The sequence below is a fragment of the Stigmatopora argus genome, chromosome 13 (genome assembly GCF_051989625.1).
Source record: "Stigmatopora argus isolate UIUO_Sarg chromosome 13, RoL_Sarg_1.0, whole genome shotgun sequence".
Lineage (NCBI taxonomy): Eukaryota > Metazoa > Chordata > Actinopteri > Syngnathiformes > Syngnathidae > Stigmatopora > Stigmatopora argus.
Window position 1 is genome coordinate 3,606,085 of NC_135399.1, and position 26,348 is coordinate 3,632,432.

Consider the following 26,348-nt stretch of genomic DNA (forward strand, 5'->3'; position numbering starts at 1 on the left):
TTCCAGTGTCTGCCCTCTAGGCAACAAAAATGCTGTTCCTATCCCCAAATATGTTTATTTCTAGAAATGTAAGAATCCACATTAAAAAGTAATGACGTGCAAGAGAAACATCTAAGCATTCCAATACAGAAACTAAAAAAAATGCACACAATGCCCATGAAAAACTATGACCTACATGTAAATATTACAACACAAGTTTTGAAAAGTAAAGAAAAATTGGCAAAGAAGATTTCATGTGATTGTTTCAAAATTGCTTTCAGTGCATCTGGTTTCAGAATTACCGTATTTTCTCGCATATTAGCCGCCTCCGTCTATAAGCCGTACCCTTAAAACAGCCGTAAAACTGTTGAATTTTACAATTTCTCTTGTATAAGACGCCCCGATTCACAATTCATGGTTTACAGGGAGTACAAATGTGTTACTTTGAAGGGAAAATCTTAAGAAAACTCATCGCACGTGGTATTTCTGAGCTACTGTATGAATCTAAAGGATCGTCTCCTGGATTACACATTCCTAAAGGGTGTTGCCTGCACGTAGACAAATTCAAAAACGAAGTCACATGAGCAGTACAACCAGGAAGTGTGTCCGTAGCGGTCTAGTTCATCATCCCTAGGTAAGATGGTGGCACCCTGAGTGAGCAATTGCAGGCACAAGTGAGTTTTTTCACGTTTTAGGCGAGATACGGTTTATTTTTTGATCTTCATATTGGATGGATTGTCTTGCTTTATGGCATTTCGTCTTTGTCACTTTGCAGTTTCGTGCATGTCAATTCTAATTTTTGTACATATAAGCTGTACCCTCGATTTATTCATCTTTTTTTAGTGCTAAATGTGGCGTATATGTGAGAAAATTCATTAATTATGGCTTTCGTAGTGTATGTTAAGGCTCCTAGACACCTGCAAATACACTAACCAATCAACAGAGGAAATGCACTCATGACTTTGGAGACCAGTCAACAGGTGTGTTACAAGCCGGACTTTCTCACAACTGCCATATCTGCACATCAGTACATCCGCTGTACTGCAAAACATGGTCGCTAAGTATCCGGGCCTTGAAACCAACTCATGGGATCTTATATGAGAAGACCTGTTATGGACCCACTAGCAGCCTACCCAAAAATGGATAAACATAAAGGATTTCTGATGACATGTGAAAGTTTTGAGCTCTTAGTGTTCTGAATGAGTCATCGAAAACAGATAAGATCACAGCCAGACCATTAATGGATTACTTTGTTTGCACGCATACGTGTGTGTTTAACGTGTTAATGGAGCTTGGTTCTCTTTCACTGGAGCAAACAACAGACGTGACCTTTGATATCGCATTTCCCATTCATTATATCCATGGGTAATGTCAATATAATTCATTTATTCCACAGTCAAACTGTTACTAAAATACCATCAATAACTGTAAATATGAGTAAATACTGTTGACTTATCAACAATTTGAATACTTGAGTAGATGCAGGCTTCCATCTACCCAAACTTTAGAGCAGCTGTACCAAGGCTTATTAAGATAGTAATTGGTGTATACTTTGACCCTGTTTGGGAGAAGTCGATGAAATTAATGGTAAAAAAAAATAGATTTTGGATCATGTTTTAATCGCTGACATAAAATTATTGTGAATGTGTTCAGATCATTAAACTCAAGAATAAACCGTCTACATAAACCGATACCACACATTTTTTGCGTTACGTTTTCAGATAGACTGTAAATACGTAGGACCGGAAAGAAAATAGAACAAATATCAGAGCTGCAAACTACTCCGGATTTTCAGGAGTTTACCCGGAAATGCAAGGCAAACTCCGGGACTCCGGACAACCCCCCCTAAATTCCGTAAATCCCCAAAAATTGTCACTTTTTTTTTTAAGCAACCATTTCGGAAAAGTACCAAAATGGAAAACAGAGCGTTGGTGCGTCGACCTCACAGTTCTGGGCTCGAGGGTTCGATCCTAGATTGGTTCTCACTGTGTGGTGTTTGCCTGTTCTCTCTGGGCTTGCTTGGGCTTTCTCCGGATACTGGGGATTCCTCCCACATCCCAAAAAAATGGGGTAAGCTTGTTGAACACTCAAAATTGCCCCTAGGTATGAGTGTGAATGGTTGTCTGTCTCCTTGTGCCCAGCGATTGGCTGGCCACCGATTCACGGTGTCTCCCATCTAATGCCCGTAGTTAGCTGGGATAGACTCTAGCACCACACATGACCCTTGTGTGGAGTTTGCATGTACTCCTCGGGTCTGCATGGTTTTTTTTCGGGTACTCCGGTTTCCTCCCGCATTCTAAAGACATGCATGGTAGGCTGATTGGACACTCTAAAATGCCCCTAGGTATGAGTGGGCGTGAATGGTTGTTTGTCTCCTTGTGCCCTGTGATTGGCTGGACACAAATTCAGGGTGTCCCACGCCTCTGGCCCGAAGTCAGCTGGGATAGGCTCCAACACCCCCCGCCACCCTAGTGAGGATAAAGGGGTTCAGAAAATGAGAGACAGCACAACCCAAGGAAATAGAAAATGCAGTTTCCAAATTATGATTTTGTTTACCAAAGCTGAAAAAATTACAAACTTATCTGACCCTATGTGAAAAAGTAATTGCCCCCTGAACCTAATAATGGGTTGTGCCACCTTTGGCAGAACTAAATCAAATTAAGCGTTTATGATAACTTGTGATGGGTCTTTCACAACGCTTTGGAGATTTGATTCATCTCATCTCATTTTCTGAACCGCTTTATCCTCATTAGGGTCGCGGGGAATGCTGGAGCCAATCCCAGCTGTCTCCGGGCCAGAGGCGGGGGACACCCTGAATCGGTGGCCAGCCGATCGCAGGCCACAAGGAGACGGACAACCATGTGCACTCACACACCATACCTAGGGGCAATTTAGAGTGTCCAATCAGCCTACCATGCATGTTTTTGGAATGTGGGAGGAAACCGGAGTACCCGAAGGGAACCCACGCAGGCCTTGGGAGAAAATGCAAACTCCACACAGATGGACATGACCTGGATTTGAACCCAGAACCCCAAAGCTGTGAGGCCGACACCCTGAATTGTTTCAATTCTGCAATATTAGAGGGTTTTCTAGCATGAACAGCCTGTTTCAGATCACACCACAGCATTTCAATAGGATTTCAATCTGGACTTTGACTTGGCTACTTCAAAACCTTAACTTTGTTTTTTTTTGCCATTCAGAGGTGGACCTGCTGGTGTGCTTTGGATCGTTGCATGCTGCATTCTCCAACTGCATCTTCTTTCTTCTTCCTTGGGTTGTCATACGAAAATTGATTCGATGGTCTGAAATCTGTGTGTGGTTAATATACAAAAAAACCCCACAGAAATCAGGAAGGTGGCAAATAGTTTTTCACAGCACTGTATATATCCATATGCAGCGCCTTGTGAAAGTATTTGGCCCCTTGAACATTTCCACCTTTTGCCACACTTCAGGCTTCAAACATAAAGATATAAAAAATAAAACTTTTTGTCAAGAATCACAAGTAACACAATTGTGAAGTGGAGCGAAATTTATTGGATTTTTTTTTTTTAAATTAACAAATAGAAAACCTGAAAAGTGGGGTGTCCAATATTGTCTGCCTCCCTTGCATTAATACTTTGTAGCGCCACCTTTTGATATATAATTACAGCTGCATGTCGTTTGTGGTTGTCTCTATCAGTTTTGCCCATTATTCCTTGCAAAACAGCTCGAGGTCAGTGAGGTTGAATGGACGTTTGTGACCAGCAGTCTTCAGCTCTGCCCACAGATTCTCGATTGGATTCAGGCCTGGAGTTTGACTTGGCCATTCTAACACCTGAATACGTTTATTTGTGAAAAATTCCATTGTAGATTTAAGAATGTTTTGGATCATTTTCCTGTTGGAAGATAAATGTCGGTCCCAGTCTCAGGTCTTTTGCAGTCCCCAACAGGTTTTCTTTCAGAATGATCCTGTATTTGGCTCCATTCATCTCATCAAAAAAACAAAAACAAAAAAAAACACTGACTGAGGCTTTTAACTAACTGTTCAGACCAGAATCTAGTTTTTAAACTTAAGGATTCCATGAAAGACATTGTACGTTTGCTCTTTAAAAAAGATTTTTAAAATTAACAAATCAAACTATATATATATATATATATATATATATATATATATATATATATATATATATATATATATATATATATATGTATATATATATATATGTATATATATATACATATGTATATATATATATATATATATACATATATATATATATATATATATATATATATATATATATACATATGTATGTATGTATGTATGTGTGTGTATATATATATGTATATATATGTATGTATACTTATATATTTATTTATATATATATATATATATATATATATATATATATATATATATATATATATATATATATATATATATATATATATATATATATATATATATATATATATATATATATATCAGTCAGTGTTTTCTTTTAATCCTGTGGCGGGTGCCTGTTAAGATTATCTGGCAAGAGAATCTGATAGAATATTATTTAGCCTTTCATGCTAGCAAATTTTAATGTGCATATAACCCCGAAGTGTACGACCACTCGTCGTCATGCTGTTTGTATTTTGCTCTAATTGACAACAATTTGTTAAATGGTCAGCGAGTATTTTTATTGTACAACCACAGATGAAAGAAACAATCTCCTTCACAACATAGCTATAAGGGAATTTCCATCCTGCCCGTTAGCTTCCTTTTCTGTGAACTCACTGGTTTTGTGGGTTCCCCTCTCATGGGACCATCCTCTCCTACACACTCTCATATTCATAGTTTGCATTCTAGTTTCATGACACCGTACTTAGAAAAAGAGGATGTTCTTTCAGTGTGACTCATCATGACGTGCAAATTCTACAACACATACACAAGTTGCATATATGTGTATCGTACTGCTTCCTTAGGCTGCGATGATGACATGAATGGCGGGGAACTACAATCAATTGAGAAAGAATCAGAAAAGGAAAGCTGCATTTCAAACCACATACAGCAAAATAAATTCACTTCAGTATTTTTACTTCTGAATCCATTCCCACCCTCTGAAAAAACAGAAAAAAACAGGATATTACGATGGAAAAAACGTCATTTTATTATAATTCACCACCTACTCACAAAGTAACAAATACCTATCTAGTGATTATGATCTTCGATACTAAAATGTGACATTACTCAGTACAGACAGACGGTGCAGACGAGAGAGAGAGAGACAGAGAGAGACTTGAGGGATGCCCTTGTATCATAACAAACTATAAATTTAAATTAAATTAACTTAGATTACTATACATACACTTAAAAATAAGTTTGATCTTACTTTACACTAAATTTAAACTTTCTCGTAGACCCGACCACCAGGCTGTCTCGTATGCTCGTATCTCAAATTTGTCTCGTATCTCAAGCCAAACATTTGCTCGGATTTTCATCGTATCTCAAATTTCTCGTATGTTGGGGCACTCTTATGTCAAGGTATTACTGTACAGACGCTCCCCTACTTACGAACAAGTTATGTTCCGAGCGATTGTTTGTAAGGTTAATTTGTTCGTAAGTTGCTTCAGTGCTATATTTTGTATTATAATTTATGTTTAAGGCCTATATAAGTATATTGAAGGTTTATATAAGTATGTTTAAGGCTTGTATAAGTAACACACAGTATGTACATGTATGTAATAAGATAAATAAACTGAAGTTTAACTTACTTTTGGAAGATGTACTCGATGCTTAAGAAGATGATGGAGAGGAGGAAGAGGAGGATATAATATCATGAGAGGGTCTTCGTCGTCGCTGGAATGGGCTTCAAAAGTTGCTTCCTCCTCCGTGACTTCAATGTGGGAAGAAGTTGAGGGTCAAGGAGAAGAAGATGAGGGTTGATGAGTATTTACTAGAAACTGGCCGAAAGAAGCGATCTAACGACGATTGCACAGTTTTCTTCTTTTTTTCATCATAAATGATGAGGTAGCACTGTATGGCATCATTCAATTGATTTGCAACCTTTGTGCAACGTTCAATATTTGGGTCTTGCCCCTCAGCCAAGAGTTTCGCCTCGAATTTCTTCATGGGAACAGGCGTTTCTTCCTCCTCCTCGTCCTCGACACGTTGCGGGGCCTTCTCCCTCTCACAGCGCCAATCGTCGGTATTAGCGGCGGAAAGAAGCACTACTCGGAAAAAGGTGCGCAATACAAAATCTAACTTATGAACTTACAGCATCTCTTTCCGAACATTTTTCAACATATGCCATATTCGCAGACATGTTTGTATGTACCGTTGTTCGCAACTCGAATGTTCGTAAGTAGGGGAGCGTCTGTACCTTGATACGAACGAAATCCCAAGTTACAGGACGCAAAGTCTAAAAAATGTGTAGCATCCTGTAGTTTATTTTGAAATTGCAGTGATAGAGTTGCTCTTCCATTGGCTATTAGTAGGGTGGTAGACACCGGCGGAGTATGAGTGGGACCGTCCGATCAAATACTACCTACCCCCTTTTCATCTTTTTCCGTGACCATGGCAGAGCCAATCCAGCGCAGAGTTTCTGATATGTATGCCTTTGAGCATTGTTCATCACAGATTTTTTTTCTTCTTATTCGGCTTGATGCAGTTTTATTCTTTGCTTTTCTGAAAAGCAAAGAATAAAACTGCCTTTTATAGACATAAAATACTTATTGAGGGTTGGATCAATTCACACGTAGCACTACTTACTGAAGGCCCAGGTGTGAAATGCACGGCCCGCCACTGGCTTTTCACCATTTTCTCCCAATTAATTTATGGTGCTAGTGAAGAGAAGCGTGCTGTTATCAAAGTGTTCACCAGTCTTGCTATCACCCACGATGCCTTTTTTTCATATTCTGAACCGCTTTATCCTCACTAGGATCGCGGGGGTGCTGGAGCCTATCCCAGCTGACTTCGGGCCAGAGGCGGACAACACTCTGAATTGGTGGCCAGCCAAGGAGACAAACAACCATTCACGCTCACACTCATACCTGGGGAGAATTTAGAGTGTGCAATCAGCCTACTGTGCATGTCTTTGGAATGTGGGAGGAAACCGGAGTACCCAGAGAAAACCCACCTTTTTAGAAAAATTGTTACTAGTATACTTAGTATAAATGAAAACGTAGATAAAACGTATTCATGTATGCAGATTGCGAATTGCATAGAACTTTGACAATGGATAAAATTATGTGTAATAAAAAAATGACAGCCATTTTTTGATGTCCATTATACCCAGGCCGCATAGTCACGAAAAAAATAAAACAAAAATGCATGTATTATTTTCCAACTTATTAAACTAAATTCGTTCCGCTTGGATTGCCATGATAAAGATGTACCTTTCCCTATAAACTAATTATTATAATATAGATAGAAATGCAGCCAGCTGCAATGTGAAGTTGGAAATTCTGCTCCGGTCACCAGGCAACGCAAAACACGAGCGACCAATTAGCACGCTGACACAGCGCATTAATACAAACAACACGAACATTCTCATTTGTCGCTAAAACTACGTTTCTATTATTTTAATGAACATTTATTATTTACTCCAACAGCGTGATTAAGTCACGGTGTGGTCAAAGAAAATTTGAAAATATAAAAAGAGGATGCGCGAGGGAATTGTTTCATGACGCGGAGGCACACAGTTCCCATTGGTCGTGTTACGATTGCATAAAAGCGCCGTACTTCCAGTCGCTGGAAGGAAGCATTTAAGAACGACCTTTCCGTGTCACCTCGCGAGTTTGTGTCACACTCCGCGTGGACTAATGTTGACTTCTCCGTGTGCACGAAGGACATGCAACATCTGCCCATTTTTACACCTCCCCACACACTCTGAATGCCGGCGGGGAACTCTATTGGAAACGTACGTATTTCTCACATCTCTTGCCTTAAAGTTAAATGTAGTCCACTTTAATGAAAACAGTATGACTCGTCTTCAAAACCCCATGTTCGTAAAGTTTGGCGCTAATCTAACTTTTCATTCCACTGTCTAGTCGATTGATGCTAAACAGCTGTGTCAGATGACCCTGCTGAGTGTCGCATATGGGCGAGCTAAGTTGACAACTAACTCGATAACTAGCTAACCGGCTTCTCGGTTTGGTGTCTTTCGTACTCTTGCCGTTCAAAAACTTTTTAGCCCTTCGACTGTTAACTTGTTAGCCCTTCGACTTAATTTATTAGCCTTTCGACTGTTCACTTAATCTGCCTCTGTTCATTGGGACCCCCGGTTGGATAATTTTGGATGCGGTTGTGCACGCGCACGCGTGAATGTGTTTTTTAAAGAAGACTCTGGCAAAGTGAAATAAAGGCTGAAGCTCCTGAACTGTTCTGGAAGCCTCACACACGTGCATGTACGCGGGTGATGCTGTACTAGTTAGTGTAAGCAAACTTTGTCAAACGCCATTTACAATTGGGATTTATACTGGTCTCATTGGCTACCATTCAAACGCTTCAGATTCATTTAGGTGGGGTTGAATTGACGTGCCAGCAAAATGGCTGCTGTCACTAGAGCAGGGTTTCAAACTTTTTTTTTTTGTCGCCGGTCACGTCGTAGTTTCGATTTCATCCGGAGGGCCGTTATGTCTTCCAACTAGGCTGCCAAAATCATTTGCTTAATGAATTGACAGCTTTTCTGATGGATAGATCATTTTTGGGCATTAAAATTAGTACACATCTTCTCTTTGAGTCTCATACTGGCAAATATTCTCTTGTAGTATTTTTTTTACATGTATATATATTTTCTAAATCAGAAATGAGGGCAAATATTAAATCTATTGTATGTTTTAACCTTTTATTTTTTATTTAACCCTAGAATGGTAACCCTCTATTTCAGAAGCGTGAAAGGTAACCCCTTTCACGCCCTGTATCTAACAGTTGAGTGCACGTATAGTACTGTATGTTTCATTGATGTACTTTGAGTAATTTGAAGCATAATTTGCCATACTGCAAGTGTTGAAAGGAAAAAAAAATCATTTGGTACGTACTGAAAATTTTTCCCTTTTTTTTGCCGGTCTCCCCTACAGATTGTAGACACCTGGTCAACCCAAGTTACCGTTTTAGGGTTAAAAAGCAAAAGTAGTTGTTTTTAAAAATCTGTTTATTTGCAGTGAAAAATAAAAAAAGGAAAGAAGAAACATTTTAGATACAGTGGTACCTTGAGATACGAGGATAATGCATTCTGGGACTGACATTGCATGTCGATTTATTTGTATCTCAAATCGTCTCCCATAGCAATGAACTAAAACAAATTAATTCATTCCAACCTTGTGAAAAAACACAAACCGGATATTAGATTGGATTTTTTTTTCTTCCATTAACAGAGTAACAAATAGGTAGTGGTTATGTTTAATAGTACTAAAATTAGACGGATTTCACAGAGGGGAGAGAGGCTTTTTACACGGCAACACGCTCGTAACATAACATAAACAAATTTAAATGAACTTGGATTACAATACAGACGCACTAAATTTAATTCTAGTTTTGTTTGAAATGTTTATACTTTCTTCTCCTGGGTGGGTTCTATTTGCCCTGTCTCCACCCTGACTTTCAGCTGCAGTTTTTAAAAGGAACCTATCGAGGGTTGTTTGCGTCTGTCTTCCCTTCAAAATATTCCGAAAATGATGCATACAAATGTCCTCACAATAGGATAACACACGACCACTTGCCAACTTGCCCGGGAAGTAGTATACTCCTCTCGTATTGGCGAGCAAGCGCCGCCATTCTGGACTGACTAACGGGGAAAAAAACGCTGAAAAAATGCAATGCTCCGCCCAGTGCTCGTAGAGACATTTACACGAGGGAGTTGTGACGGGAAAGACAGTGCCCATATTGTTCTCAAAACGAACCTCTCGCGTTGGCTACACCTGGCTGTATGCTCGTATATCAAAATTTGTCTCGTATCAGAAGGTAAATATTTGCTAGAAATTTTACTCTAATCTCAAATTGCCCGTATGTCGGGGCACTCCTATGCCAATGTATTACTGTAAAATATTTAGATTTTTTTTTAAACAATCAGATTTTAAAAAACTGGATCAATAGTCCTCGATATTCATTTTGTTACAAAACAAATTTAAAAAAAAAATGGTTTTTGAACTAAAAAAAGAGTAGAAAAAAATACCATTAGCGCACGTGTCAAACCGATTCCGCCGAGGGCTGCAGTGGGTCCTGGTCTATGTTCCAACCGATCCAGTGCCGACATTTTAACAAATCAGGTGTCTTCTAAAATAAGTAGCACCTGACTTTAACTGATTACACTTGCAAAAGGTATCCTCTTGTTGAGTTGGAATGAAAACCTGCACCCACTGCGGCCCTTTGAGAACCGGTTTGACACCCCTGCATTTGGGATTGAAAAATTGCAATTATTGATTTAAAAGGGGGAAAATCAGGCAATATTCCCTATTCGGCTATAATCTTGATTTGAATTTGATGTTGCACGATTTACTTTCTCGGGCCGCACCAAATGATGTAGCGGGACAGATTTGACCCCCGGGCTGCCACTGTCACACGTGCACTAGTGTGCTGTATTAGGTACACAGTACACCACACCAAGCTTTCTTCTAATGTGTCTTAATTCCATATATTATCATTGGCTGCCATTGACCGGGATAATCGCACAATCCATTTAAATTGGGAGGGCTGTAAGTCAATCAAAATTTGTTCAGTAGAACGACATATCAGGATGAAAAGAGCCAGGTGAATGAACTTCTGTCATTTTCGGTGGCACTGAAATAGTTAAATGTCTGTGACAGTCTAGTTATCAATATTTTTAAAAAGCGTGATAGTTTAGTGGGATAATTTATAAGAAATTGCTTTTCACCTTCGTTGCAGGTAGAAAAAGACTTGGTGGTTGCCAGCCTATTTGCTGTTCGAACTCATTTTATGCCATTGGCGTTGCTACAGTAGCCAATCGATTTCACAGCACATGACAAGGTTTTGATCAAGTCCACCCCAGCGACAAATAATCTTGTTTAACAATTTAGGAGAAAAGAAATTATGATGTACAGTAGTGAAGAAAACTTGAACTAATACAGTGCCATTTTGTGTTCAATCATTACTTTCCCTTTTATCATGTCTTAGAAATTTTTGAATTGCATATTTATTTTTTAAAGAATCAATTTTCTTACAAGAAGGGGCATTTATACAAGCACTTGTCTTTAATGTTATGATGGATTGTTGGCATTGAGTCATGTTTTATTGCCATTGATGGTGCTAGATGTTGAATCCATTTTGACCTGGCAAGCAGTGAACATTTGTCAAGTGCCATAAATGGTAGGTTATCATACAACATGATGAAGCAGGGGATCCCCTAATTGGAAGCAAGGATTCTTGATTTGTAGCAGATTTCCAGAGATCAATTTTGTTTACAATTTTTAGATTTGATTACAAATGTATCATTTCTAGTTTTATACTATAATGCACCTCCTAGAAAAAAAAGATCTCATTTCTGCAATCAAGATGATTCCTTATTTAATTGTGGGCAGTACAAAATGATTTGATATTAGAAATTCCAAACAATTTGAGTAAAATTATGATTTGTGTATTTTATAGAATAGAGTTGTGCAAAACATCACTTTAAAATTGTGACTGAACTTTGTCAGTCTTAGGCCTGTCATGAGAGCAAATATATAAGGATGATGTGTTTGCCATAGACTCCTGTCATGGTATCATTATTCTTCCCCTCTGTCATAATAGCTTAAGTTAAAATGAAAAAAGGTAATATTTAAAAATAAATTAAAAAAAGATCTACTTACTGTTCAATGCTGAGAGGTGGATGAAGAGTTACAGTAGTGACTCCAAGCTTTTACTTGATTACAAGCTTTTATCTACGCCAAAAAAAAGTGAATTGCTTTTATTTATTTATCAAATATTGGTGATTGGCTGGCCACCAAGTGTCCCGCGCCTGTTGTTTGTAGTTGGCTAGGATAGGTTCCAACACCCCGCGTGACCCTTGTGAGCATAGGTAGTGTTGAGAATGAATGAATGCTGATGAATCGCCAAACAATGATTTTAATATTTCCACTTCAGGTATACCATGTGACTCATTTCTCTATTTTATTCCCCAGCTAAAATAACGATAGAAGATGGACACCAAAGAAGCAACGAGTGAATTTGTCAGCCTTCTGTCGTGGGAGCAAGTGAGCCGCCTGGACGAGGTCTTAAGTGAGGTTGTGCCCGTCCACGGTCGTGGCAACTTCCCTACGCTGGAGGTATGTCTGAAGGACATTGTGGCTCGGGTGCAATCTAGCCTGACCCTGAGCGGCATCCCCGTGAAAGATGTGCGTCTGAACGGCTCGACGGCAAGCCACGTACTCGTTCAGGATCTGGGCTGGAGCTACAAGGACCTTGACGTCATTTTCAGAGTGGACCTTCCACACGAGTCGGAATTTCGTCTAATCCGTGATGTGGTGCTGGGTACCCTACTGGACTTCCTGCCCGAGGGTGTTAACAAGGATAAGATCACGCCCATTACTTTAAAGGAGGCTTATGTGCAGAAGCTGGTCAAGGTCAATACAGAGCAGGACCGCTGGAGCCTCATCTCACTATCCAACAACAATGGACGCAATGTAGAGCTCAAGTTTGTTGACTCCATCCGCCGGCAATTTGAGTTCAGTGTGGACTCCTTCCAAATCATCCTGGACCCTGTGTTGGCCTTTTACGAGACGGGCGCGGCTGCGCCCATGTCAGCAGAGCACCACCCGGTAGTAAGCGGTGAGAGTGTCTACGGTGACTTCCACGTGGCACTAGGCCACCTGCGCGACAAGCTCATCGCCACCAAGCGGCCCGAAGAAATCCGTGGGGGAGGACTGCTCAAGTACTGCAACCTTCTGGTGCGTGACTTTCGGCCTGCCAGTGAAGAAGAGTTCCGAGGACTAGAGCGTTACATGTGCTCGCGCTTCTTCATCGACTTCCCGGACATCGGCGAGCAGCAGCGCAAAGTAGAGGCGTACCTCCAGAGCCACTTTGTGGGCGAGGAGGCCAGCAAGTACGATTACCTCATGATCTTGCGCCGCGTGGTCAATGAGAGCACCGTTTGCCTCATGGGCCACGAGCGGCGCCAGACGCTGCACCTTATCTCTCTCATGGCCTTCCGCGTACTCGCTGAGCAGAACGCCATACCTGATGCCTCCTGCGTCACCTGCTACTATCAGCCGGCGCCATACGTGCGCGATCACAACTTCAGCAACTACTACGTGGCTAACCAGAATATACCCACCTGGCTGCCGTGCAACTGATGGGACAATTGGGGGGGGGGGTTGTGAATGTAGGTTTTTTTGGTTAAATAATCAATGAAAAACAGATCACAACTTTTGAAAAGCTTCTGGGAAATGCTTCTTCATTTACTTCCGACACAACTATATGATATTTTTAAGTGTTCTCTACTTTTCTTCTGGCCCACCACCATCAGAGGGTCAGAGTTAAAGGGCATAATAAGCCTTAAATTTTTGATTTGTTTTTTTTTGTTTCCTCCTTGCTGGAGTTACACAAAATGAAAAGGTGGGAAGAAAAAATTGAAAAAAAATCAGTGGTGTCTGTGGGAAAATGTAATACATTATGTCCTAAAGAAAAAGTGATTCTTGTATGGTTTGAGGTGAGGACTTAATTTTCATATTTCGTTTTGGACTTGAATTCTCAAGGATTGCCACACAAGTGCCTGTAAAATGTTTAAACAAAATAAAATCAATTTCAGTAATACCAGAGTGAGTTGTGGGAGAAAGTTAGTCCAGGTCAGAACTTGAACATAGTCACGTGACCAAGTGGCACTTTTCGAAGCCGGGCAAGCCCAAGCCGCATTCAAATTGAGGCACACTTTCAAGCCACTAATGGTCGAGCTTCCAGGCAAGTTTCGAGCCGAGGCCAAATTTTGTTGGGGTTCCCAGATCTGTCTTTCTTGGGCCTCCTTAAAAAGTCCAAGCACGTGATGCGCCCTCGCTGTCGCCCTGCAACCAGATCGTGCTTCTATAATTAGCGTCATTCTGTCTTCCCTTGGGGGAGGGGTACTACATGAACCCCATATGCGGTAGTGGATGTAAAGATACCAGGTGTGCTTGATGACATCATGCGATTACTATTATTAGCATTGTGAAGCAATGTCAAAGATGGTGTTTGTTGCTTTATTATGCAAGTAACCATGCCCCCCCCACCATAAGCAACACGTGAATCTCCCTCTCACGGGCCTCTGGCCTTTTCTTGGAAACACTCTCCTTTTCCTCTATGCTGCCGCCTCAGCAGTGTTTGCACCAGATAACCGGCAGCACTTCTTATCTGGTGTTCAGGACGTGGGTGGCCCGGGTTTGCTTGTATCCCCCCCATGCGCACACAACGTTTTGCCTTTTGAGTTGGCTTTTAAATTTGGTTAATTTAATCTTTACGCTGTCTGAAAAATCCAGTTGTCATCTTTGTTTGGACCGTATTGCAAAGTTTATTTTAATTGTATTTTTTTCCTCCACCTGTTCTGAGTCACCCTCACACCTTCTCTGTGCCCAAAGGGGTCCAGTTCATAATTTGTCAATGAGGAATGTAAATTGTTTAATAAAAGCTTGCTCAGGGATTGAAGTTCCCTCGCCCCCTTTTTATTTAGTTAGTTTTTTTTTTGAGGGAGTGAGTAAATTTCCAAAGCCCTTCCGACTAGGAAAGACATGTTTGCGCCATCGCTCAGGCAGGTGTCATTGTCATATGCCTCGCGTTCTTCAAAATGCTTCCCAGTCAGTTGACGAGCTCTGAGCGACGACGCCTTGTTTGGCTTTGGTTCAACGTGCAGGTGGTAGGCCGTGCCTCATCTTTAGCGGTTTGGTCATTTTTAGATGCCAAAAAGAGGGGGCGGGGGTTGGGAGTAAAGAAAGCACACAGCCTGTATTTGAATTTGTGCTAGTTGCTTCTGACGGTGTCCCCAGGGATAACTAACCTTCACATGAGTGTGAGGTGCCTTTTTTGTTTGTTAGCTTTTCAGGGCTCCTTTTCTGCTGTTAATTTGTCAGTGTTAAATTTTGGCGCGTACATTGTGCGTTTTTAGTGCTCAGTGCCATTAAGAAGTCTTGTTGAGCTCGCTAGGTGGTGGTGGATACTCCGTGGCCTCATGCCATGATAACTTTCTCAAGGAGAATTGTATTTTTTTCCGGCAGCAGGTTGCTGGTGGACATTTGCATTGGATGTTTCGCACTTGACATTTTTGAAAGTGAAAAAGCTATTTGTTGCCATGGTCACTACGATGACTGAGGTTTTTTTTTGTTGTTGTTTTTTTGCCCCCATTTGTCAGCATTTAGATCTCACTTGACTTGTTAATTTTTGGAAATGTTCACATGTAGCAGCAAATGTGCTTGAAGAGGAAATGATGAATAAAAGATTGAACGCAATATTTGCCCTTGCCATTTTTTTTAATTAACCGTTATTAAAGTTGAACACCCGTGGCTTGAAATGTCTATTTAAAAAAAAAGTCTTTACTTGTTAACCATATACTAAGTGAGGAAGTACCATTTCTGTGCAATACTTTTACAAATCCATTCATTTTCTGAACCGCTTTATCCTCACAAGGGAGGCTAAATCGATGTGACCAGGCAACCGCAGGGCACATGGAGACGGACAACCATTCGCACTCATATCTAGGGGCAATTTAGAGTGTCCAATCGGCATACCGTGCGTGTTTTTTTTTAGAATCTGGGAGGAAACAGGAGTACCTGGAGAGAACATGCAAACTCCACAAAGGTGGACCGACCTGGATTCGAACCCAGGACCCCACAGCTGTGAGGCCGACACACTAAGCTCTCAACCTGTTGTTAATTGTTAAGAAAACTTATGTTAATTGCATTTCAATATAAAACAGTAGGAAAATGAGGAACATTTACCAGACCTGAAGCAAGCTATTATTGGGAATCGGAGTAGATTATCCAGAACATTTTTGCCTTTCAGTACCTATGTTTTACATTGTTTCAAATGCATACTTTGATTTAAAAAAGGTTCATATGTAACAATCGTTAATCGCCTGTGTCATACATTGAATACCAGCCATTTCTGGATTCCAGGAATTTTCAAAATGCTCTTGAAAAAATGGAGAACATTAAAAAAAAAAAAAAATGTCCATTCAGGCGACCTGTGGCCGATTAGTAAGCGCGTTGGCCTCACAGTTCTGAGATCAAGGGTTCGATCCCAGGTCCATACCTTCCCGTCTGGAGTTTGCACGTTCTTCCCGGGCTTTTGTGGGTTCTCTCTCGGTACTCCAGTTTCCACCCGCATCCCAAAAAATGCAGTCCAGGCTGGTTGAACACTAAATTTTCCCTAGGTATGAATGTGAGCGGGACTGGTTGTCAGTCTCCTTGTGCCTTACAAGTGATTGGCCACCAATTCAGGGTGTGCCCTACCTGGTGCCTGAAGTCAGCTGTGACTGCAACCTGCAACCCTGGTGAGAAAATAAATGAATAATGTCCAATTGAATGTGATTATATGGCGGCTCGGTGGACGAGTGGGTAGTGTGTCGAAAAATGAATGTATGTCTGAAAAATGTGTTTACTTCCATTAATGAGTATTTTTGGTAAGTTCTTTACTTAAAATTGTAGTTGACACTTTTTTGTTGCGAGGTCATTATTAAAAAAAGTCCTCTTCATGACGCTGGATGCTGTCATTATAGAAGCTGTTCTAATAAGGTAAGTGCTACACTTATTCTGCTGATTTTAATTTTTGTCTAACTAGAATATCAACTTGCTGACACTTGTCTTTCGTTTCCTGAATTTCAGAAGTCCTGAAACTTGCAGTTTCAATTTATACAAACCAGCTGTGCCCCAATTCGGGGTCTGCAACTTTGTCAGCCTCCGTTGGTGGAAGAGCCTGCAAGACAGTCGACGAAGGATCGTCCGCCTAGGTAATCCAATGTAATGCTCAATCCTTAGGCATATTTACTATTTTCCCTTGAGCCTATGTCACTATAACTGCTGGCAAATACCGTATTTTCACACCTATAAAATGCACCGTGTGATAGGGCGCAGTCTCATTTGCGGGTATATTGTCAGTTTTTTGTCACTACATTGGATGCCGCTTCCGATAAGGCGCTAGCGTGACACTAGGCTAGCGTATGTTATGCTATCCGCTAGCGTATGTTATGCTAGCTGGGAGCATATGTTAGGCTTGGCACTAGCGTATTTTTTAAAGACAGCACGAGCAAAACCAAGTTTGATAAATGCTTTATTGAGGTCAAAGGCACACGAGCAATGTTCCCTCTAATATTTCGCTTGTCTGGGCAGAAAGACAACCTCCCTGAGCACACTGAGTACCAGTGTGAGCAACATCATTGCTCGCTATGGGCACACCAGTATCTCACCTGCCATAAGCAGGTGTATGTCTACCACCCATAAATGATCTAGTCATAATAAAATTTAATGATTCAAATCTATGAATAAAACGTGTTAATAAATGTCCACAAATCTGACTTAAATTTTACCGTATTTCTCACATCTGTCCTCACTTGTCATTCAAATGACTTTTCTGCTGAATGTCACTTGATCGTTATACTTGCATCTATATGCAATATTTTTCCATCGGAAAACTTGCTAACAACTTTAGTTTCGTTGTGTTTTTTGCAGAGGGGACCTTTCTTACCCAGTTTCACCGTTTGTTCCTCTGTGCACACACGCCGACAGCCATTCCATCTTAAAAGAACCGGATATATTTTTTTACTTTGCCTTGTTGAGTGGCTCTGCCGCAGCCCGGTCATTTCGCCATGATAAAGGATTGGCAGCAGCTCAGACGAACTGTTAGCTATATGCTAACCCGCAATACAGGTATAACGCGTAACTAACGCAGTCATGATAAAGGCTTGGCAGCAGCTCGAACGAACCGTTAGCTATATGCTAACCTGCAATACAGGCAAAATGTGTAAATATCGCAGCCAATTAATGCCATTAACATTTTCTCATGCCGCGAAAGAAAACACGATGTGAAGCTAATCATATCATTGGCTAGACAATGTTAGTCATAGTTTTATCTGAAATTACCGTTTCTTAACGTTTGTCTGTGACAAGCTGTCACTCTGAGTTGCTTTGAAAAATGGCGCAGAAAAAAATGTAATTTGTTTATTTTTGTCAAGTCAGGTTGGATTTTATTTTGTGTGCTGCATATGTTTGCTTGCGCAGAGCGACGAAAGTAGTGCGCAGTTGGCACGCAGCTTAGAGGGAACATTGCATACGAGTGCCCCGACATACGAGCAATTTGAGATACGAGTAAAATTTTGAGCAAATATTTATCTTGAGATACGAGACAAACTTTGATATACGAGCAGACAGCGGACGCGAGAGGCTGCTCATAAGAACATCATGGGCACTGTCTCTCTCCCCGCAACTCCCTCATGTAATGTCTCTGCGAGCACTGGGCGGAGCGTTGCATTTTTTCAGTGTTTTTTTTTTCCTGTTAGTCATTGCGAATGGCTTATATACTACTTCTCGTATGGCGAGTATATATTCTCGTTGGCAAGTGGTCGTGCGTTATCCTATTGTGAGGACATTTGTGTACATCATTTGGGGAATATTTTGAAGGGAATACAAAAGCAAACAATCGATAGGTTGCATCTGAAAGTCAGGGTGGACACAGGGCAAATAGAGCCAACCCTGGAGAAGAAAGGTATCAAAATTTAAAACAAAATTAGAATTAAGTTTAGTGTAAGGTTAGATTAAACTCATTTTTGAGTGTCTGTATTGTAATAAAAGTTTATTTAAATTTGTGAGTAGCCTTGATAAATATGTTTTGTGTTTGTAGCGTTTACCAGCACATTGCAGAAGTTGTTAAGGCTAATCGAAGGTCTTGCAGTCGATCGTTAAAATATCTGCCTTGATACCTACGTAATGTGTATCTCATCCTATTATTACACCCAGAGACTTGGTGAACACTCTATACTGCTATAGACACACTTCCTGGTTTTGCTTGCATTATTTCCTTTGAAAATAATTGACTGTACATTTGTGATTATGAAATAAAACAAAATTCTGCTTTGATTTTTTTTTGTTCTTCTCATTTCTTGTTTGCAAGTGACAACTATAGCAGTAATGTGAACCATCGAAAAAAAGCGAAATATTTCGACAGAAGAAATTTGGCCGCCACAAGATCTTAAACTTCTGGTAAGAAAATTGTCATGTCTGTCATTAAAAAGCATCAGGTTCTCATCAACATAGACTTACAGTGATACCTTGTGATACAAGCTCAATAACAGAGTAGCAATGTCGAACACAGACCGCCATGCTTGAATTTTGAAACTTTTTGGCCGCACAAGAGAGCTTCTTGTTGATGTTGGAAGGCAGTAAAAAGGTGATGTAAATACTTAAAATTCCACTTTGTAACTTAAGGTAGGGATGTTGTAACCAACAGGTCCACTGCAGGGCCTTTGGAAGAAAAAAAGTGCCAAAAATACATCTGTCTCGCCAAATAACTCAATTTTAATTTTGGGCACCCAAAAAATAATTTGTCGTTATAGCAATAATTGAAAATTATTGCAATATTTCAACTCCTGTTATTTTTTGCATGTTTACAAAACAAAATCGCTAAGTAAAAAAAAAAATCGAAGAAAGTATTTTTGCGATAAACTGATGTTTGGCACTTTTGCGTCATTTACAATCCGTAAAAAAAGTTCAAAAACATCAGATTCTGATAGCCATAATCTGCTAGGAACCATTAAATTATTCCCATACCGCATCCAAGCGGTCAGGGTTATAGTCCCAAAGTTCCCATCCCAAATCAAGCAAATTGCATATTTTGTGATTTGTGATTAGAGGTGCGCAATGTGGTTGCGAGTTAGCCGTTGGGCACGCGAAGAGACAAACGACCCGCACTCACAATCATACCGCCGCCGGCGTGAATCGAGCCCACGCTTGCCCACATCGAAGTCAGGCAAGTTTATCTCTACACCACGATGCGGCTTGCTCCAAGTGCTGCGATCAATAATTAGCCACTTTGCAATCACGCGGATTACGCGTGTTGGCGTGTGCGTGCACACTCGCAGCATTTGACCTTGAAAGCATCGAGAAATGCTCGCAATGTGCCTCGCGTGTTTTATTGCGCGCATGCATTTGCACATTTCCCACGTGCCAGGAGAATGGCAGAGGAAAATTACTCCAAATAATTTTGGTTCGGCGACAAATAATTGATAATTTTTCAGCATAAAGATATATTTATATCACAAAAGCTCAACTGAAAATATTTCAGAAAATTTATTCCAATAATTTTCTACTAATTATTTACTGCCGACACATGGACTGTACATGGACGTTCAAGTCTGTGGGTAGAACAAAGTGGATAGTTCACAAATAATTTTTATTAGTTTTTCAAAAGGGGTGAAATGGCAGTGCTAACCATATTTTCAAAGTACTTTTATTAACATATACAACACCAGATTTTGATAAGAGTACTTTAGTTCAATAATGTGGCCAGCTTAGCCGATCTCAGAAGTAGATAAGTCCACGGATATCTCGCAAATTATTTTAAAACAATTTTTGAAAACGGCTACAATGACAATGAAATGAAGGATGCCAGACGGCCCGACGGCCGAGTAATTAGCGCGTCTATTTCTGGGGTCGAGGGTCCGATCCCAGGTTGGTCTTCACTGTGTGGAATTTGCATGTTCTCCCTTGCATAGGTTTTCTTCGGATTCTTCTCACTGGTTTTCTCACACATCCGAAGTACATATGCAGGGCTGGTTGAACACTCTAAATTGCCCCTTGGTTTGAGTGTGAATGGTTGTCCATCTCCATTTGCTCTGTAATTGGCTGGTCAGACTCAGGGTGTCACCCACCTGATGGCTGTTGTCAGCTGGTATAGGCTCCAGCACCCCCCACGACTTGTGAGAATAAGCGGTACAGAAAATGAAGCCAGCACGTTGCAGTACAGTAATGCACGTAAAACAATACTCCAAATGAAGGGTGGCTAGCTTGACTTCATTTTTGTGGAGTGGAGGACAACTAGACCAGTATTTCTTGGTCAAAGAGAGCCAATTCAATCTCGCCTTCCAAATTGAAATGACAAAAGGCGCGTATTTCTCGTGCAACAATGAAGAATAAATGCAATGTGCTCTGTCGGTCAAGCCATCACATATACAGTGGTACCTCGACATAGGAGTGCCCCGAAAGATGAACAATTTGAGATACGAGTAAAATTTCGGGCAAATGTTTATCTTGAGATAAATGTTTTTCCGACATCCTGTTTTTGGAGTTTTTTCAGAGGGTTGGAACTAATTAATTTGTTTTTAGTTAATTTCTAAGATAATCGTTCATTTGGGTTACGAGTAAATCGACATACGAGCTCAGCCCCGGAACGAATTAAGCTCGTATCTCGAGGTACCACTGTACAGTAAACCCTCAATTCGCGTGGTTAATGTAGACCTAGACATGAACGAAAATAAACGAATAAGCTCAAAGTAGGGTCACCCCTACAAAAAATAAACTCCAGTTCAGAGTCCTAGTAGCAAGCGGAGGAGAGGGGAGTGGCTTCCGCTTTCAAATTTCAGCGTGGATTCTCACATTTCTATGACCTTTAAAAAATATATATATATATACACATATTTTTACATACTGTAAAAATATTGCGTATGAAATTGATCAAAACCTTTTGAGTTGAATCGTAATATGGCAGACTTTGTCAAATTGGCAATTAACGTATTGCTCTCCAACAAATCGTCAGTTTGGTTGTGTACGGTATAAAACAATATAATAGTTTATTTAAGATGTTTTTTCCCTGTCATTTGGGGACGCATTTCAAGTGCACATTTAAAGCATTGTTTGAATTTTAATAAATTAGAATAGGCCTTTTTGCAACCTTGTCATGTATCTTGCCTTCAGATGCAGATTTAGAGTAAACTGACCCTGAAATGGAACAAAACTACAGACAGCCAGAAAGTGGATGTTAAGGGTTGCTCCACACAAAAATTGATGGATACGAATACGCAAGCCTACAAAGCATCAGCCACGTTCAGCTGATGCAGCTTGACTATTAGGAGCTGCATTGACAGTACATAATTGCATGCAATTGGTCATCATCACTCCACATGTTACAAGAATGATGTTTGCTATAAAGTAGACTCAGTGGTGCGGACAAGCAGTGGGGTGTTGTGCAAACACAAAGTTTTACAGCTGCTGAGTTCTCACACAGGCCACTAAAAACATCTACAGAAATCATTTGGTCATGTGACGTAGTATTTTTGGGAGGGGTAAGGCATAATAGTGTCCACATATATATATATATATATATATATATATATATATATATACATACATATATATATATATATACATACATATATATATATACATATATATATATACATATATATATACATATATATATATACATATATATATACATATATATATACATATATATATACATATATATATATATATATATATATACATATACATATACATATACATATACATATACATATACATATACATATACATATACATATACATATACATATACATATACATATACATATACATATACATATACATATACATATACATATACATATACATATACATATACATATACATATACATATACATATACATATACATATACATATACATATACATATACATATACATATACATATACATATACATATACATATACATATACATATACATATACATATACATATACATATACATATACATATACATATACATATACATATACATATACATATACATATACATATACATATACATATATGCACGCACGCACGCACGCAGGCACACACACAGTGGTACCTCTACATACAAGCACCTCTACATACGAGCAGCTCGAGATACGAGAAACATTTAGAGCAAATAATTATCTCTAGATACGAGAAAAAATTCGAGATGCGAGAAAGCCAGGTGGCCAAGACATGAGAGGCTGTTTATCATTGTAGCGCACTGTCTTTTTTTGCTGCATCTCTTTCGTGTATAACAGATATCTACGAGCACTGGGTGGAGCTTGCATTTTCCCGTGTTTTTTCCCCGTCACTCAGTCACTCAACGAGCAGTATAGTATATTACTTCTCGTTGGCTGCTCATAAGAACATCAGGGGCACTGGCTCTCCCCCCCGCAACTCCTCGTTTAATATCTCTGGTCGCAACTACCTTTTTGTAACGTCTCTGCGAGCATTGAGTGGAGTGTTGCATTTTTTCAGTGTTTTTCCCCCCCTGAGCCTGTTAGCTCCCGTTAGCGGAGCGATGCTAATTCAAATCAAATCAAATCAATTATCTCTAAGAAAGAGTTCGGACACCCTGGGGAGGAAACTCATTTCAGACGCTTGTATCCAGGATCTTTTCCTTTCGGTCATGATCCACAATTTTTGACCATAGACGAGGGTTGGACGCTGCACCGATCTGTCTGTTGATCTCTGGGTCTATTCTTTCACTCGTGAACAAGACCCAAAGACACTTAAACTAGGATCCCTCTTTTGGCTGCCGCCCCACTGTCATTGCACCCAGCATCTTTGGCCCAGCTCACAGGTGGTGAGCCTATGGAAAGGGGAACCTACGTAGTCTCTTTGGGCTGTGCCCGGCCGAGTCTCATGGGTGTAGGCCCGGCCACCAGGCGCTTGCCAACATGCCCCTCCTCCAGGCCGGGCTCCAGAGTAGGGCCCCGGTGACCTGCGTCCGGGCAGGGGAAAAGGCCGTTCAACAGTGTTGCTCGTCAGAAGAGGTCTTCTGAGTCATGTTTTGTCTGGTCCCTCATTCAGACCAGTTTGCCATGGGTGACCCTACCAGGGGCACAAGGCCCAGACAACATAGCTCCAAGGATCATTGGGACACACGTACCTTACCACCATAAGGTGATGATTCATCAGGAGAATGTGTGAAATTATTCACGCATTATTATTGTATGATTTCACATGCATTTTACACCGAACCGCAAGAGTGCACTATAGGCCAGTGGCGATGGGGGGACGTTTAACTTATCCCTTCAGTGATCACCGTAAAATTCATTCATTTTATCATTGATATTCTGAACCGCTTTATCCTAACTAGGGTCGTGGAGGGTGCTGGAGACTATCCCAGCTGACTTCTGGCCAGAGGCGAGGGACACCCTGTGTCGGTGGCCAGCCGATTGCAGGGCACAAGCAGACGGACAACCATTCGCACTCACACCCACACCTATTATTTAAATGACATTTTCCAAGAGTGTAATACTTGATTCACTCAACCACTAAAATCATTTCAAATTAAAAAAAGAATGTACGTGTACGTAAGTATGTGCTGTACGATTGAAATGCCAATAATCAAGATCAAGTAATTACATATCCTCTAAATCAGTGGTTCTTAACCTTGTTAGAGCTACCGAACCCCATCGGTTTCATAAGCGCATTCACCGAAACCCACCAGTTTCATATACGCATTCACCGAACCCCACCAGTTTCATATGTGCATTCACCGAACCCTACTTTAGTGGAAAATAAAAATCATCTTTTTCAAATTCAAGATATATAAATTCCTCACATTGACTGATTGGCCAAGCAATGTCATGTGATCATCTGCTGCCAGTGATGGTCAAGCGGGGCATGTTATCGTTATTAGATGAGTCGATGTGTCTTGCCCTCTGTGGCAGAGGCTCCACCGAACCCCTAGGGTTCGATCGAACCCAGGTTAAGAAAAACTGCTCTAAATAATTGTATTTATCACATTGAATTGTACCCTTATTTTATATATGCATGGGTGTGTTTGTGGTACCGAAAACCACAGAGAAGAATGTTATGAGTGTTTTAAATGATATATATATATATATTTTTTTTTTCAAAGCTCTTTTACTTTGCATACTCATGGGATTTGTTACGTGGTATTTGCACCATGAAAATGTTTGCTGAACAAATAACACACCCAACTATGCTAAGTTCATGTTTGTATATATATCATTTATATTTTTGGATGGAAGAAAATGGAAAATACAAAATTAAACTAAACATGACATTCCAAGTGGTTAACGCATCAGCCTTACAGTTTTGGTGTCCAGCTGCCAGAGGCCAGCCGTTTGCAGGGGACAAGGAGACGGACAACCATTCACGCTCACACGCATACCAATTAGAGTGCAATTTAGCGTGTCCAATCATGATTTTGGAATGTGGGAGGAAACCCACACAGGCCAGGGAGTTTGCATGTTCTCTTACGTGGGGATTTCACCAGGTATACTCCGGTATCCTCCCATATCCCCAAAACATGCATGGTAAGCTGGTTGAACACTCGAAATTGGCCATAGGCGCGTGTGTGAGCGTGAATGGAAAGGAGTTTGCCACATCTGTTTTATTTAAGACTATTATTGTGTAAAGGTGGCCTCTATTTTTAATCCAATGGGTGTAACAAAACCATTTGGAGTTTATGCTGTTTTTCTTGATAAAAAATTTTTTTTCTCTCCAGATGACCACCAGTTCTAATCAAGCATGTTGTCCATAAAAAATCCAGATGGTTTTTGCATATAGGAAATGTTTTCATTTATTATTTTTAATGGTATTGCTATACAGCGCTCTCAACCTCCCTCGAAACCATTTCAGGACTACCCTTGTCCCATTTCTGGAGTTTATCCGGAGAGAATGCGATCCACGCAAAATCCATATGCGCTGATGTCACACAAGACGAATCATTCATCTGAACTTGTAACTCGGATGATTCACAATACTCTTGTTATCGAATTCTTCTTACAGTGCAGTTGTATCAAGATGGCGGAAGCCATAGCAATGGTGTGAATTCCGAGGCATTTAAATTGGAAATGTGGTACTTTTCTTCAAAAACAATTTAAGTGGCAATTTTTGGGGATTTCCGGAGTTTTGGGAGGTTGTCCGGAGTTTGCGCTGCATTTCCGGGTAAACTCCTGAAATTCCGGAGTAGATGGTAGCTTTGGGCAAATGTTATATTCGACTTCAAAGTGACTCTACTACGGATTTGAGATTCCATGCTCGTCTTTAAACCGGAAGTAAAGCAGATGTTCTTTTGCGTTAGTTTGTTTACAGGAAAAAAAGAGATTTGGTAAAATGATGTTGATGATTGCCGAGTATCATATTTCAGTGGATTATTTACAAGGATGGATAGAAATGTTAAGTCTGTTGCTCATGACACATTTACTGCCAATGAGCATTCCCGCAAATTACAGCACATTTGAGATCTTTTTTTTTAACAAACCCCCACAACTTACATGATCACACGGTGGAATGAATCTTTCAGGATCTCGTGCCATTCTTTCTCAGTAGTGACATTACAGCCTTAAATAAGAGGCACTTGAAGTTATAGTCCAGAAGTTCTTCCAAATGAACTCAGTCTAGCTTGAAGCACTCTGCCATCAAACAAATACAGAACTTGGACAGCATGCTGGCATTTTCATTCTCACCTATTTTCAAAGA

General features: G+C 40.3%; 1 protein-coding gene across 1 annotated transcript; it reads left to right on the forward strand.

The window, feature by feature from the left end:
• Positions 1–7,691: 7,691 nt before the first annotated feature.
• On the forward strand, positions 7,692–15,351 carry tent5c (terminal nucleotidyltransferase 5C). The gene is made up of 2 exons (XM_077617456.1): positions 7,692–7,865; positions 12,064–15,351. Exon 2 carries the CDS (start codon positions 12,082–12,084, stop codon positions 13,231–13,233), a length of 1,152 nt encoding a protein of 383 aa, XP_077473582.1. The 5' UTR covers positions 7,692–7,865; positions 12,064–12,081; the 3' UTR covers positions 13,234–15,351.
• The last annotated feature ends 10,997 nt before the right edge of the window (positions 15,352–26,348 follow it).

What these genes read in the sequence shown, in the direction of transcription:
- tent5c (XM_077617456.1), top strand. Translation starts at nt 12,082, where the DNA reads ATGGACACCAAAGAAGCAACGAGTGAATTTGTCAGCCTTCTGTCGTGG.